At 39.9% G+C, this 14162-nt stretch overlaps 1 protein-coding gene across 1 annotated transcript; it reads right to left on the bottom strand.

Moving 5' to 3' along the window:
• Positions 1 to 2965: 2965 nt before the first annotated feature.
• On the bottom strand, positions 2966 to 13534 carry RHEX (regulator of hemoglobinization and erythroid cell expansion). Its single transcript, XM_021003183.2, has 7 exons — positions 13445 to 13534; positions 13262 to 13329; positions 12254 to 12371; positions 11871 to 11983; positions 9357 to 9503; positions 4682 to 4752; positions 2966 to 3806 (listed from the first exon to the last, which is right to left on the bottom strand). Exons 3-7 carry the CDS (start codon positions 12283 to 12285, stop codon positions 3606 to 3608), a joined length of 564 nt encoding a protein of 187 aa, XP_020858842.1. The 5' UTR covers positions 12286 to 12371; positions 13262 to 13329; positions 13445 to 13534; the 3' UTR covers positions 2966 to 3605.
• Positions 13535 to 14162: the final 628 nt, after the last annotated feature.

A 14162-nucleotide genomic window follows, 5' to 3' on the forward strand; every position in this document is an offset into this window, starting at 1 on the left:
ATAGTGTGAATTTAAATGAATGTATTACAGCTCCCAGGAATATTTGCATTTTAAGCCTAAACTCTCTGCAGAGAGAAGACTGTGTCCCAGATTAATCCTGCTTAATCCATTTAGAGGAATTTTAGGCATCATCTTGCAGTTACGGAAAATTTTTGCTGGGGAGAGGATGGGCAGGCAGAGAAGGTTTCATCTTCCCTCCCACTCAACTCCCCACCCCACTCCCAAATCATACTCTTGATAACCGGGTGTGAGAGTAGCCTGACCTTAAAAAAATACACAAATAGCATGAATGGTAACATGGGATAGAGATTCTGAGAGATTAGAGCTTATTTACTTTAGGTGTCTCATTTATCCTCCTCCTCCTCCTTTCAACCCACTCCAGGGTAGTGATCTGCATCTTACCACTGGACCCAGACGGTTCTGAAGGATAAAGTGAGGCTGGTGACTTGGCACAGCCCTGCCTCACTTAAATTCAGTTGACTTCCAAGTCATGGCATCACCTCCCTGATGTCATGGTCCTCTTTGAGACCGAAGGATAAGTAAGAGAAGTTAGCATTGGAGCTGGGAGTTCCTCCTGAAGTCACCAGGTGGCGACATAGTTCTGAAAGTGTCTTTCTGGTTATGAACTGACCAATGTTTGTTCCTTTGGGATTCTCCTATTCCCCCATTATTCTGCCGCCTCCGCAGCCAATAATAATCCAGAAGTCATAATAGGTGCTAGCTACCTTAAAGGGTTATTTTGAGGAAAGTTCTTTGTTAGTACCTAACATATGCTCTCATTTCTCAGAGCACAGTGTATCTATCACACTGCATACCCAATTGGATCGTTTTATAGAGAAAACTGAGGCTGAGGTGAAGTAACTTACCCAAGGTCACACAGCAAAATGTCTAGGGCAGAATCTGAATTTAGGTCTTTCTGATTCCAAGCCAGGCACTCTAGCCACTGCACCATCTGCCTAACCATTTATTAATTTGCCATTTAGGGTCCTAGCCCTATTTATTAATTAATCAACAATCAATGTTTATTCATTATTAATCTTTATTAATGCCTAATTAATAAACTATTAGCTATTCACAAATTAGTAATTAACTAACGTTAGTTGATTTATAAAATATTGAAATTTATCGATTAGATTTGTTCATTAATTAATAAAAACATTAATATTTATTCATCAATAAATTATTAGTATTTACCAATTAATAGAATGCTATGATTTGTTCATTGTTAATATTTTTAGCTAATAGGTGATTAATAGCTCCAGCTATTTATTAATTCTGTATCCTCAGGAAAGTAGTTTCAATCCTTCCTAATATTATACTCATTATAGACATTTTGAAAAAACCAAGCTTTTAGGAGAGGAATTTAATTATTGTTAATAAAAGCTCACATTTATAATGGGCTTTAGGATTTACAAAGCACTTTGTATATATCTTGTCCCCATTATAAGGAAAAGGAAACTGAGGCTCAGTGAAATTGAGACTTGCCCCTGGTCAGATACATGGCTTTACCAGCCATGCAGGGATGCAAACCTAGATCTCTCCTGACTCCAATTCCAGGGTTTTCCTGAGGCATCTCACTGCTTCACTTAGGTCAGCTTTCCAGCCACTATGCCAATTGTTTCAAGTCCTTTTTTTTTTTTTAGAAAAAAACCTCATAATTTATTTGTATAAAATTTACAAAAACCAGCCGGGCTGCCTATTACTTGTTTTCCTGAATGGACATCTGGACAACAGCCTTCTGTGCTTTATCTGCAGTGTCAGGGGAGCCTGGTGGATACCATCTGATGATACATTCAACCAGTTCTTTTGCCCTAATTCTACAGTGGTTGCTTCCAAAAACTTGCACCTCCGCTTTTTTGGGCTTTTCGCTGTCTTCCTCTTGGTTGAATAGATCTATTTTAATCTGAGCTCTGGAAAGGGTCTCCATTGGTCGAATCCTTGATCCTTTCATTTCTATGAGGGCCCCCACGAGCCAAGCCTCGACCAGGAACCACAGAGGGCCCTTTTCTTGGGGCTTGGGGCTTGGTCTCCGAGGATGGGACTGGTTACAGTCTTCTCGAGCAAGCTGGTTGCTCATGGTGGCCTCGGGACCCAAGTTAAGCAGGCCAAGAGGAAAGACTTTTCAAGTCCTTTGCCAGCCCATTCCAGAGTCTCATTAGCCCATTCTCCCTAGAAGGCTCACCCTTCATTCACCTATCTTGTACTCATCAGGGACATTTGGCAAATCATTTTGTATCAGATATTCTCAAGCTTCTATGACATATATAGGGACCATACATTTTGTGAGATATCTAACTTGATTGACTTCTTTTTAAAATCATTAGTGAATATTAAAACAAAAATTACAAACTTGTAAAATCCCCACAAAAAATTATAGCAACTTCCCTCCCCCCCCCAAAAAAAAGCCCCAATGCACTGTGATCTAGTTGGAGCCATCTCAAAGATGCAAGGGTGGTTTAACAATTAACACAATCGTGTTAAAAACAAAAATATCCAAAGCCAAGTAACTATATCAATAGATGGAGGGAAAAGAAGCCTCTCACAAAGCACAACACATGCCTATGCTGAAAATCCTATAGTGCATAAGTAATAATAAAAATAATAATAGCAGCTACCATTTATATAGCCAGCCCCTACTATGTGCCAGGCACTGTGCTAAGCACTTTACAGATATTATCTCATTTGATCCTCGCAGCAACCCTGGGATGTAGGTGCTGTTATTACCCCCATTTTACAGATGAGAAAACTGAGGGAGACAGAGGCTAAGTTACTTGCCCAGGATCACATAGATAGTATCTGAGGCCATTAGTTCTTCCTGACTCCAGGAGCAACACTCTAGACACTGTTCCACCTAGTACTGTAGAGAAAAACTTTTAAAAATATATGATAAAAGCTCTTATGTAGCATCTAAGTATTATATATTTATTTTTATTTTGAACTTAGCAAACAAAAATTAAAACAGGTACTTTCATTATATATATTTGTGTACATGTATAGATATACACATACATACATACATACACATGTATATGTATATTAGAATAGAAAAAGAAGGGACACAAAACCATGAATCTCTACTCTGCAGAGCTCACTTTCTTTTTTCAGCATACAATAAATTCAACCTGCAACTTTCAAAACTATCCTACTTGTCTATTCTCCTTTCTGGCCTTCCTTCTGCTCTCTTTTTTGCACTAAAAAAAAAGCCTCCGTGGCCCTCTTTTGTTTCTTTCCTATGTGTTTATCTCTCTCTTTTTTTTTTTCAGCCTGACCTCTCTTAACAAGCAGTGTTATTGTCTAGCATAGTTATCTCTGCACATACATTCTGCAATAGAGCTTAGTCTTGCTAAGGACCATGAAATCCCAGTACCCAGTGTGGTTTTCTGTACATAATAGGCACTTAATGAATGCTTCTTGAATTGAATGGAATGGATTCTAACACCTTTAATAAAACGTTCCACGTCTTAGCATCTTTACAATTCTATCTGGCCTCTAACCTGAATCCTTCTTGCCCTAAGTGGTTTCCTTGTGTTTATTAGTGAAAGAAACCCCTTCCAACTCAAACTTAAGAATTCATAGAGAAGGGAGCCCCGCTTGGTTGTCAGAATTCACATAGCCACTTCTGTGTACTCCACTGGCTCAGAGGAGAAGGAGTTACTGAAATTCCAGGCATTATTTGTACAATTCTTGGGGTCCACATTGACATAATCACCAGCTGCTTTTATGTTCTCATAGTCTTCAAGAGACAAAGTCGTTCGGGAAGCAGGGGCTGGAAAGACCAGGGTGCTGTAATTCATATCGTTGAGTGCCTAAGAACACCAGAAAGGAGGCAGAAAATCAGGAGCCAAAATCCTTCTCCCATTGTGGATGGGGTGAATGGGTAGACCTTAGCACAAAATTTTTATCTCTTAGTATATTTAGGGTAGGGGCAATGGGATAATTATTCAGTGAAAAAGATGCTGACACCCACATCACAGTTCCACTTCATGGGTGTTAAGGGCACAACACTGTGGCGATCTGTCAAATCCACATAAAACTTTTTGTCTCTCCCTTTATACCAGACAAGAAGTATGAATCTTTTCTTTTTCTTTTATTGGATATTTACAGCACCTTACTGTAAAATTTGGCTTTCGTATTTGGTCACAGGCTCTGTGTTTTCTGCTGGTCTTTGCGTGTTGTCTGTGGCTTTCACAAAACTCCCCCAAAACTCCCATTTAATTTCTTATGCTGACTGGAGATATACCCCCTCCATGGGGAAAGTTGCAATGTGGAAGGGATAACTGTGTTTCATTTAAGTGGTATGTGAGCAGGGGTGGACAGTAATGGTGGTTCACAGAGTGGGAAGGGAGAAGCCCAGGGACTCATCTCCTTGTGAGACCAGAATTACAGGCCTGACTATACCCAAGAAAACAGGACTGTGGTCTCTTCATTAGCACATTCATTTTAGTAGTCAACTCAGACCTCACTTTGCCTCCTACCTTTTTCTGTTCAAACCACCCACATTCAACAGGAAATTGGCTGATTTACTATCTTTTCTTTCCTGCTCCCTACTCCTACTTCCTTGGTCATTTCATCCTAAGATATCTGTTTCCCATGCCAGGTCTCCTCAGCCTGGACCACTCTGCCCACCCTCCTAGGGCTCACTTCTCTACTACTTGCTTTGGCCCCTGGAAGACCCACTTACATTTCTGTTGGAAGCTGGAGGATATCTTTCTGAGCTATGTGAGGAGGAATCACTGTCACTGCCACTATCATCTAGGGGAGAGAAGGACATTAGAATTGGATAGGAGCTTAGAGGTTTTCTGCGCGAACCCCCTCAGTTCACAGAGGACCCCAGAAACCATTCTTCTTCCACGGGAAAATCAATCAACACATATTGATGAAATAATTCCTACACCCCAAGTGCTGGTGATACAATGAAAGGCAAAAACAGGATCAAAGTGGGAGGGAATGGAGGGTGGTGACTTGGAAGCAATGACAGTGAAGGACAGAGAGTGAATTAGAGAAAGAGATAGAGAGACAGGGTCACAGAGGCAGAGAGAGCAAGAGGCAGAATGACAGTAGAGAAAGAGACAAGAACAGAAGGAGAGAACAACAGATTGTTATTGTTGGGCAGTGGATTCAAAACTGGGATCCCATTTGGGACTAGAGACCATCTAGTCCAATCCCCTACATTAAGAGAGGGGTAAACTGAGGCATAGAGGGGAAATGATCGGCCCAGGGTCACATAAGAAATAGTAGGACAAGGATTCAAACTCAGGTTCTCAGGGTCTGGTCACAGATATCCTCTTCTGTCTTAAGAAAGCCAAAAGTTCCAATTATACCATTTGGGCAATGGGTCAAATGGCTGATTGAATCCTGTAGACATAAAAATAATCATAATAATGATAATAATAGCAATAGCTCACGCTGTAGGCTCTTTAAGGGTTTTTAGTTTGTTTGTTTGTTTAATGGAGGAAATAAGGGTTAAGTGACTTGCCCAGGGTCACACAGCTAGTAAATGTCTGAGGTCACATTTGAACTCAGGTCTTTCTGACTCCAGGCCTAGTGCTCTAGGCACTATGGTGCCATCTTGCTGCCCATTTTTAAGGTTTACAAACAGGGGAATGCTGGTAAATATTTGACAACTGACAATGGGGGGGAAATGTACCCACTACACGATTTTAAGTTTAATCTGCATATTAACATTTTCTCCATCAGTTTCTTAAATCTAGACAATGGACAAAATGATAAATAAGTCCTGTTTTCCAAGTGGGATTTCTGAAGTTTAAAGGCTCACACTGAAAATTTAACCATCAGCTCAAGCTTGCTCCAGCACACCCCTGATACTGATGAGGATGGGATCTAGACCCCCAAAAGGAAAAACTCTGGATTTTCCCACATGGCCAAATCTCTGGAGTTCCCCTGAGGCTATAATCCCATCAACTGGCCTTTCATTGTGCCTATGCCCAATCTGTTAGCCTTAACCTAGCCTAGACCTCCCTATGTCTCCCGGGGCCACTTCCCACCCTTAATCCTATCCAGGCTCTGTTCTCCTTTGGCCACTCCTGGAGTTCTATTACCTCATAGAATACTTGGCCACTCCTAGATCCCTCTCATAGTCTTTCTGTATATAAGGTCCATCTTGTCTCCATTAAGAGGCTCTGATTCTTATAATCTAGCCACTGCTCAGATTTTCACAATCTAGCCAATAGCTCACAGATGCTCAGATTCCTTAAGAGTCTGGCTAATATTGGTGAATCTTCAATAAACCTGGTTTTTGGCTGAAAGAAGACTTGGGTTGAATTCTTTCAGGCAGGACCCACGTATCATGATTTTGGGATTCCAGGACCCCTCACCTCTAGACCTCCTCAATACAGAAGACTTTATTTGCAAAACTGAAAAATTGGCAGGGCAACTATGATTAACCCCATTTCACAGACAGAAAAATCAAGGCTTCAAAAAGTGAAATGATTTGCCCAAGGTCACAATATATGTTATGATGGACTCCAAACAAGTTTTCTGACTTTGAGTTTGCTCTTCGTTTCAATCTAACACATTGCTTCTTTTCCAAGAATATCAATGTGGCAGGAGAAGAGGATCAGGCAGAAGGTTCAGGAATGCAGTACAAAGGGCCTTAAACCAGGAAGCAGACTGTGAGGAAAACAGCCTTGTAAGGAGGCAGCCTGGCTTGATAGAAAGAGCATTAGATTAAGAGATACGAGACCTAGGGTTTAGTCTAGTTGGACACTGACTCACTCTGTGATCTTGGGTAAATCACTTCTCATCTCCAGCCTCCAGTTGCTTACCTCAGTCTCTCATGTTTCCACTTCACAAGAGTATATAAGGAAATTGTTTTAAAAGTCTTAAGAGATATCCAAACATGAATTAGTTCTATTTTGCCCTGTTCCTGGAGATTACTGACAAACATTCAGGTGTTCCTTGGCTTTGGAAAGCTGGAGGAGACAACATGTGAAGAGCTCTGGCTCTAGGGTCCAAGGGCCTGTCAACAAGCATTTATTAAGTGCCAACTGCGTGCTGAGCTCTTCGGATTCAAAGAAAGGCAAAGAAAAGTCGCTGCTCTCAAGGAGCTCACAGTCTAAGCAGGAAGACAACAGGCAAACAGATATGTATGAACAAGATATATACAGGGTAAGTTGGAGATAATATTAGAGAGAACACAGTAAGATTAGGGAGGACTAGGAAAGGCTTCTTGTAGAAGGTAAGACTTTAGCTAACACTTGAAGGAAATCAGAGAGACTTGGAGATAGAGATGAGGAGAGAGAGACAGAGACAGAGACAGAGAGACAGAGAGAGACAGAGACAGACAGAAAGACAGAGAGAGAGAATGAGAGTTCTCATCTCCTATGATTACTATCCTGGATGACATTGGGCAAGTCACTAACCTTCTCCTGGATCTCAGTTTCTTCATCAGTAAAATGAGGCTGTTGGACTCAATGGCCTCTGAGTTCCCTTATACCTCTGGACCTATAATCCCCCTGACTAAAATGTCTCTCAGAGGAATCCTCTTATCCCATCTGTGCGGGGACCATTCTTTCCCTTGTCTACCCAAAGCAAAGCCTCAAGAACCAGCAAGTAGATTTAAGAATCAGCTCAGTGTCAAATAATTTTGATAAGCAGATTTCTCTTACCAGGAAACTGAAAAGATAACACTTAAGTGTCCAGCTTACTTATCATCACCTAGGGAGCTGACAGCTGAATGAGTGTTTAGTGAGCAAACACAGGGTGGGTCATTCATTTGTAGAGGCAATCGATATGCAAATGGTTCCTGAATTTCCCTGTCAGGCCACCAGATTTACTGGTCCTAGAGCAATAAAAATAGTAGATGGCATCCTGGCCTAATGGAAAGGACCTGGGAGTCAAGAGACTGAACCAAAGAGCAGCAGAATTTTAGAGTGAATTTCATCACGTTCAATTCTGCCCTGTGTTCTAACCTATAAAGACCTTTTTCAGATCCTGACTTGTCACCCAGGGTGATAGGTATCCTTCTCAGTTTTGTGTCTGTGTCCTTTATCAAAAACGTGGAAGACCAAAGAATCAAGCGCTGTTTCCTGGAACACTCCATTGGAGAGACCTCTTGCCAAGAGGTCTCTTGGTCATAGAACCAAGCAAGGACTCTTCTTTGAATCCTACCACTCAGCCAGCTCTGAGCCCACCTAATCGCCTGGTCTTCTAGCCCAGATCTCTCCATCTTTTCCAACTATGATAGACTTAGCTATTCTTAGCAATACAATGATCTAAGACAACTCTGAAAGACTTATGATGAAAAATGCTATCCATCCACAGAGAAAGAACTGATGAAGTCTGAGTGCAGATTGAAGCATACTTTTAAAAAAACTTTCTTTATTTTTCTTGGTTTGTTGTTTTGTTTTTGTTTTTGTTTTTGGATCTGTGTTTTTTTTCTCTCACAACGTGATTAATGTGAAAATATGTTTGTGTGACTGCACCTCTATCAAACTGCTTGCCTTCTTAGTGAGGGGGGAAGGGAAGGAAGGAGAGAGAATTTGGAACTTAATTTTTTTTAAATGAACTTTAAATTATTTTTACGTGTAATTGGTAAAAATCAAATGTTTTTTAAAAAGAATATAGGAGACAGACATTTTGGTAGGCTGCAGAGAAGGAAGCAGTAGATAGGGACAAATTGAAGACTAGAGTAGGGAGGACAATAGTGGGAGGCTGTGTGTTGGAGAAGATAGAAGGATAGTACTTTAGGATAGTACTGTAAGTATAGAGAGGAGAGGAGGGGAGAGTTGCTTTGATTGTGAGCTTGGATTGGAGTTTTTTGTGTCATATACTTTTTTGGGAGAAAAACAAAGTATATAAAAGAAAGAAGGAAGGAAGGAAGAATGAGTAAAGAAAGGAGGAAGGAAGGGAGGAATGAAGAGAGAGAGAAAGAAAGAGAAAGGAAGGAAGGGAGGGGAAAAGGAAGGGGAAAGAAGGAAGGAAGAGAAAAGAAAGAAGGAAAGTAGGAATGAAGGAAAAGAAAGATAGAAAGGAAGAAAAAAGAAAGAGAAAAAGAAAGAAAGAAAGAAAGAAAGAGAAAGAAAGAAAGAAAGAAAGAAAGAAAGAAAGGAAGGAAGGAAGGAAGGAAGGAAGGAAGGAAGGAAGGAAGGAAGGAAGGAAGGAAGGAAGGAAGAAAAGAAAGGAGACACTGGCACACTACTGTAACACATAACGCAAGATGACAAATGAAATCAAGGAAGGACTTAGCGTCTGAGAAAGCGTAAAGAATCACTGAGAACTCTTCTGAGTTGGACAAGGTGTGATTTGGGGAGGATAAACAAGGGGCTACCCTTCCAAGGTCTCCAGGGGGAGCAGCAGCACCTCTAATGATCTCAAAGCAAGGTAAGATGACTCACCCCTGTAAGACAGGGCAGGACCTGGCGCATTCCTCGTAGACCCTGTCTTTTTCAAGGCAGGTAGATCATAATTGCCTTCTGGCTTCTTTGGTGCCTGGGTCTGGGCCTGGATGCTGGCAGCTTTCACCATTTGGCCATGGTAGTTGGCTAAAGAGGGAACGTTTGGTGATTAAGATCTAACCTTAGACTTTTCCTGTTTCTATCCGATATCTGCTCAAATGCTTTCATTAGAGCATTAGAAAACTATAACCATTTAGAGGGGTTCTCAAGAGTCGTATCATTTCACCCCCTACCTTCAAGAGACTAGATATCTAAACCAGTTAAGCAGATTTATTCTATTGGTGTTTCTACGCTCTCCTGTAGCCCATTAGGTGCCTGTGTTATTTACAGTGGACACAGATACTCTCTTGTTCAACTCAAGTCCATTTCTCAGCTAACATTTAGTCCAGTAAGGAGATGAGAAAAACAGCAGGCTAAACAAAGGCAGTTCCTTCATCCTTTCCTCATAGGCCCTATTTTCTTTGGGAGTTTATTGGGCTTCACATTTTTCTTTTTCTGAGGTCGGGTTTTATTTTGTCTCTATATCGTATTCTGTTTACTTAGGTATTTTACATTTTTGCAAGTATTCATTTATTTCTTTTAAGTTTTGAATTGTACTAGCATACAACTGGGCAAAATAATTTCTAATGGTCTCCTTTATTTCATCTTTTATCATTTCTTCTTTTTTTCTTTCATTTTTATTTGTGTATTTTTTCCTTTCTTTTTTTGTTGTTGTTCAGTCATGTCCAACTCTTTGTGACTCTGTGAATGTAGTAAGTAGGGTTTTCTTGGCAAAGATGCTGGAGTGGTTTACCATTTCTTCCTCCAATATGTCCCCATTTTAAAGATGAGAAACTGAGCAAATAGGGGTTAAGTGACTTGCAAAGGGTCACACAGCTAATAAGTGTCTGAACCCTGGTTTGAACTCAGATCCTCCTGACTCTAGGCCTAGTCCTCTGTTCACTGCATCACCTAGCTGCCCTTCCTTTTTTTTTAGATCAAATTAATTACTGGGTTGTCTGTTTTATTGGTCTTATTATTTGTAACCAAAATAGATTTTTATATTGGTTTTCAATTTGTTTATCTCTTCAAGATTTTCAGAATTGTGAGTGTGTGGGTTTATTTGAGATATTTTGCTTTGTTGCTTTTCTAGTTTTTGTTTTGTTTTGTTTTGTTTTTATTTTTTTATTTTATAGGCAATTGGGGTTAAGTGACTTGCCCAGGGTCACACAGCTAGTGTCAAGTGTTTGTTCTGAGGTCAGATTTGAACTCAGGTCCTCCTGACTTCAGGGCCAGTGCTCTATCCACTGTACCACGTAGCTGCCCCCCAGCTATTGACTAGATTATAAGAATCTGAGCAGTGGCTAGATTTTAAGAATCTAAGCCTGTTTTGTTTTTTAGTTTCAGGCCCAATTCGTTGATCTCTTTTATTGATGGAAAGTGCTCAGAGATATGTTTTTCCCTAAGGACTGCTAAGGCTGTGCCTCACAAGTTTTGGTATGCCTTGTAGTTAATCATTTTCTCTGATAAAACTACCTATTAGATTAGTTGTTTGACCCACACATTCTTTAGACATATTGTTTGGTTGGCATTTAAATACGAATCCTCTTTTCATATTCCCCTTACTGAATATAATTTTTATTGTGTTGTGGTCAGTAAAGGAATACTTTTAACATTTCTGCTTTTTGTAGGTACTGTTATGATCCCTTTTGATTATTTGTCCCCAAGCAGAGAGTCTGAATGGTAGAAAGACATGGAGTGGCACTATTTTGGATGGAGACTATAGTCAAGGTAAGGAGAGAAAGCATTTAGAGAGAGCTTCCTAACTATAAGGGAGAGCTGGAATTAGTACAGGGCAAACAGGGCTTTGTGCCAGGTCATTTCCTTGGGGTCAACTAGGTGGTGCAGTGGATAGAGCACCAGCCCTGAAATCAGGAGTACCTGAGTTCAAATCCAGCCTCAGACCAAACACTTGACACTTACTAGCTGTGTGACCCTGAACAAGTCACTTAACCTAAATTTCCTAAAAAAAAAAAGGTACACCCAGGTCATTTCCTCCCCACTGGGGTGTCTTCGCATGATCTCCTCTTACCATAACCATCCCTGAGCCTCACCTTAATGTCTTGCAGAGATGTGAGGTATAACTGCCTCCACAGCACTCTTTGGAAGATAAGTTATGAGCTAAATCTCTGTTTAGGCTGGTTTCTGTGCAACCCCACCCCTCTAACAGAATTCACTTCTAATGTGTGGGAACAGGGGAAATTGTGTCAGGGCCCTGCCATGGTGGAAGTTCTTTTTTCTGAGGGGCCCTTTGGAGAGCGTGGTCAATGTATATGGTGCCTAAGACTTGGCACACTAGGGGACTCTGTTCCCGATTTAGCCAGTGTTCAAATCAAGGTTGGGATAGATGGATACCAAGTATCTAAGTTCTGCCCTAGGCACAGGGTTACACAGGTTGCTTTTGTTGAAAATTACCTATTTGCCTGTGGAGTAAAATGTATAGGATTAAGAGGAGAATGGCCTGAAGAAGGAGGGAAATCACTTCGATCAGTATGATGTGCCAGAGTGGGAGTTCAACCTGTTGGAAGCTGAAAAAAAAAAGGGGGAAGGGGGGAAGAGGACCAGAATTAGAGTGTTTAAGGATGCTTTAAGGATTCCCTTTTGTGACCCTGAAAAGTCATCTAACCCCTCATATGTGGCAAAGGCTAGCAGGAAGGCGGGATGGCTGGGGAGGCTGAGGAACTGGTTGCTGGTTGGCCCAGAGCCCTGTCCCGATCAGGCTGGGGCCAGAAATCAGGCCCAGGTGTGTGTGGGGGTGGGGAGAGGTGTTCATAGGGCTTGTGATTCCCAGTACTAGCCTCAAGCTATTTGCTGTCTTGACCGATGCCATCCTCACTGAAGCTCAGGCTTCTCTGGGGAAAGAATGAGCAGGTAGGAAGACTTCGAGCTGCTGCCAGGACCCTTTCTTTGGGAGATCTGCAGGAGGTAAAACATCAGAGTTAGGACTCTTGGTTTGGAATATGACTAGTGGAGAAATATGTTTTGTATGATGTCTTAAGGATGATGCCTTCTCCATGGATGGGGAAGGGAGTGGAGGGAGAAAGAATTTGGAACTGAAAATCAAAATAATTTTTTCAAATTAGTGAATGTTGCAAAGAATAAGCTGAGAGAGAAAGAGAGAGAGAGGGAGAAAGAGAGAGAGAATGATGAGAAGGCACCGCAACTCCACCTCTTTATAGAGGTGGGAGGTCCACAAGTGCATATTATACATATTTTCAGACTTTTTTGATATATTGGTCAGTTTTTATTATTTTTTCCTCTTGTTTTTGTCTTCAAAAAATACTATTTATTCATGGAATTATTCTCTTGGAGGGGAAGAAAGGAAGGTACTAAGGAAAACTGTGATGAAATAGAAAACAAAAGGCATCTATAAAATGTATTAAAATTCTTTTTAAAGAAGATAAAAATCATTCCTATTCTTAAAAATTGTGTTAGGTGCTGAACTTAAGTTTCCAACAGAAAATATTAATGTATTAATATCTGTATAAAGATGACAATGCTCTCCCAAATTAATTTATGTATCTAATTTAATACTAATCAAAACACCAAGACAAAGGTTCTTTCACAGAATTGGATCAAATCATAATGAAATTTATGTGGAAAAACAAATTGGCAAGAATATCAAGGGGTATCCTGAAAAAAAAAGCTGAAGCAGAATTGCAATACCAGATATATAAGATGAGTGTTTGACAAACCTACAGTAAATAAAAATTGATGAAAGAATTCATTATTTAATAAAGATACTGAGAAAATCAGTTAGCAATTTGACAGGAAACTGATATAGACACAGTGCTTAAATCACATACCTCAGTCGGGAGGCCAGTCAACAAGCTTTTACTAAGCACTTTATTTAGGACAGGCACTTGGCTAAGTACTGAGAATACAAAGAAAGGCAAAAATGAAACTCGGTCAATTTCTGCCAGAGGATAGACTCAAACATCAACAATGTACTACAAATAAGATGGAAGAAAATGGAATAAGGAATTTACCTCAGTTATGGAGGGGAGAGGACTTTTCCTACTAAATAAAAAGAAGAAATCATTAAAGACAAGACATGTTCTTAGCTACATCAAAATAAATTCCATTCTCTAAAAAAGCAATGAAATCAAGAGCAAAACAGAGTAAGAAAATATGCATGGTAAATGTGATAGATAAAAAGGTAAACGTAAAAATCAACTGAAACCACTAATAATTAAAAAAGGTAACTTTCAGTCTACAATGGATAAAAGGTCAAAAGATATTAAGAGATCATTTTTAAAAGAGGAAAATCAAATCATTAATAATTACTTCAAAATGCTCAGTCTAACTAATAAACAAGAGATAAAAAGTAAAACAACTTTAAGACAATACCTCTTACCTATCAAAATGGCAAAAAAAATTAAAAGCAATAACATTCAAGGTTGGTGGGGTTGTGGAGAAACAATATTCATTCATTGCTAATAGAATTGCAAATTAGCAGATTTTTTTTTTGTAAAGCAGTATGAAGTCAAAGTTGCAAACATAATCATGGCCCTGATTTGTATATTTATTTATTTAAATTTAAAAATATTTATCTGTAATTTTAAAAACTGGAAGCAAATTAAGTGTCCAATAATAATGGAATGGTTAAATAAATTATGGTTCATTAATGTGATGGATATAATGGGAGTAATGACTAGAAGTGTGATATTGTGGATTGAGAGAGGCTCAGCTTTAGGAAGATGGAGG

The sequence above is a fragment of the Phascolarctos cinereus genome, unplaced genomic scaffold (genome assembly GCF_003287225.1).
Source record: "Phascolarctos cinereus isolate Bilbo 61053 unplaced genomic scaffold, phaCin_HiC Scaffold_5;HRSCAF=322, whole genome shotgun sequence".
NCBI lineage: Eukaryota > Metazoa > Chordata > Mammalia > Diprotodontia > Phascolarctidae > Phascolarctos > Phascolarctos cinereus.

Coding starts and splice junctions, on each gene's coding strand:
- RHEX (XM_021003183.2), bottom strand. CDS start 12,285: ATGGCATCGGTCAAGACAGCAAATAGCTTGAG. Junction 4,753..9,356: donor TCCTGCCCTGTCTTACAGGG/GTGAGTCATCTT, acceptor TCTCTCCCCTAG/ATGATAGTGGCAGTGACAGT. Junction 3,807..4,681: donor CTCCAGCTTCCAACAGAAAT/GTAAGTGGGTCT, acceptor TGGTGTTCTTAG/GCACTCAACGATATGAATTA.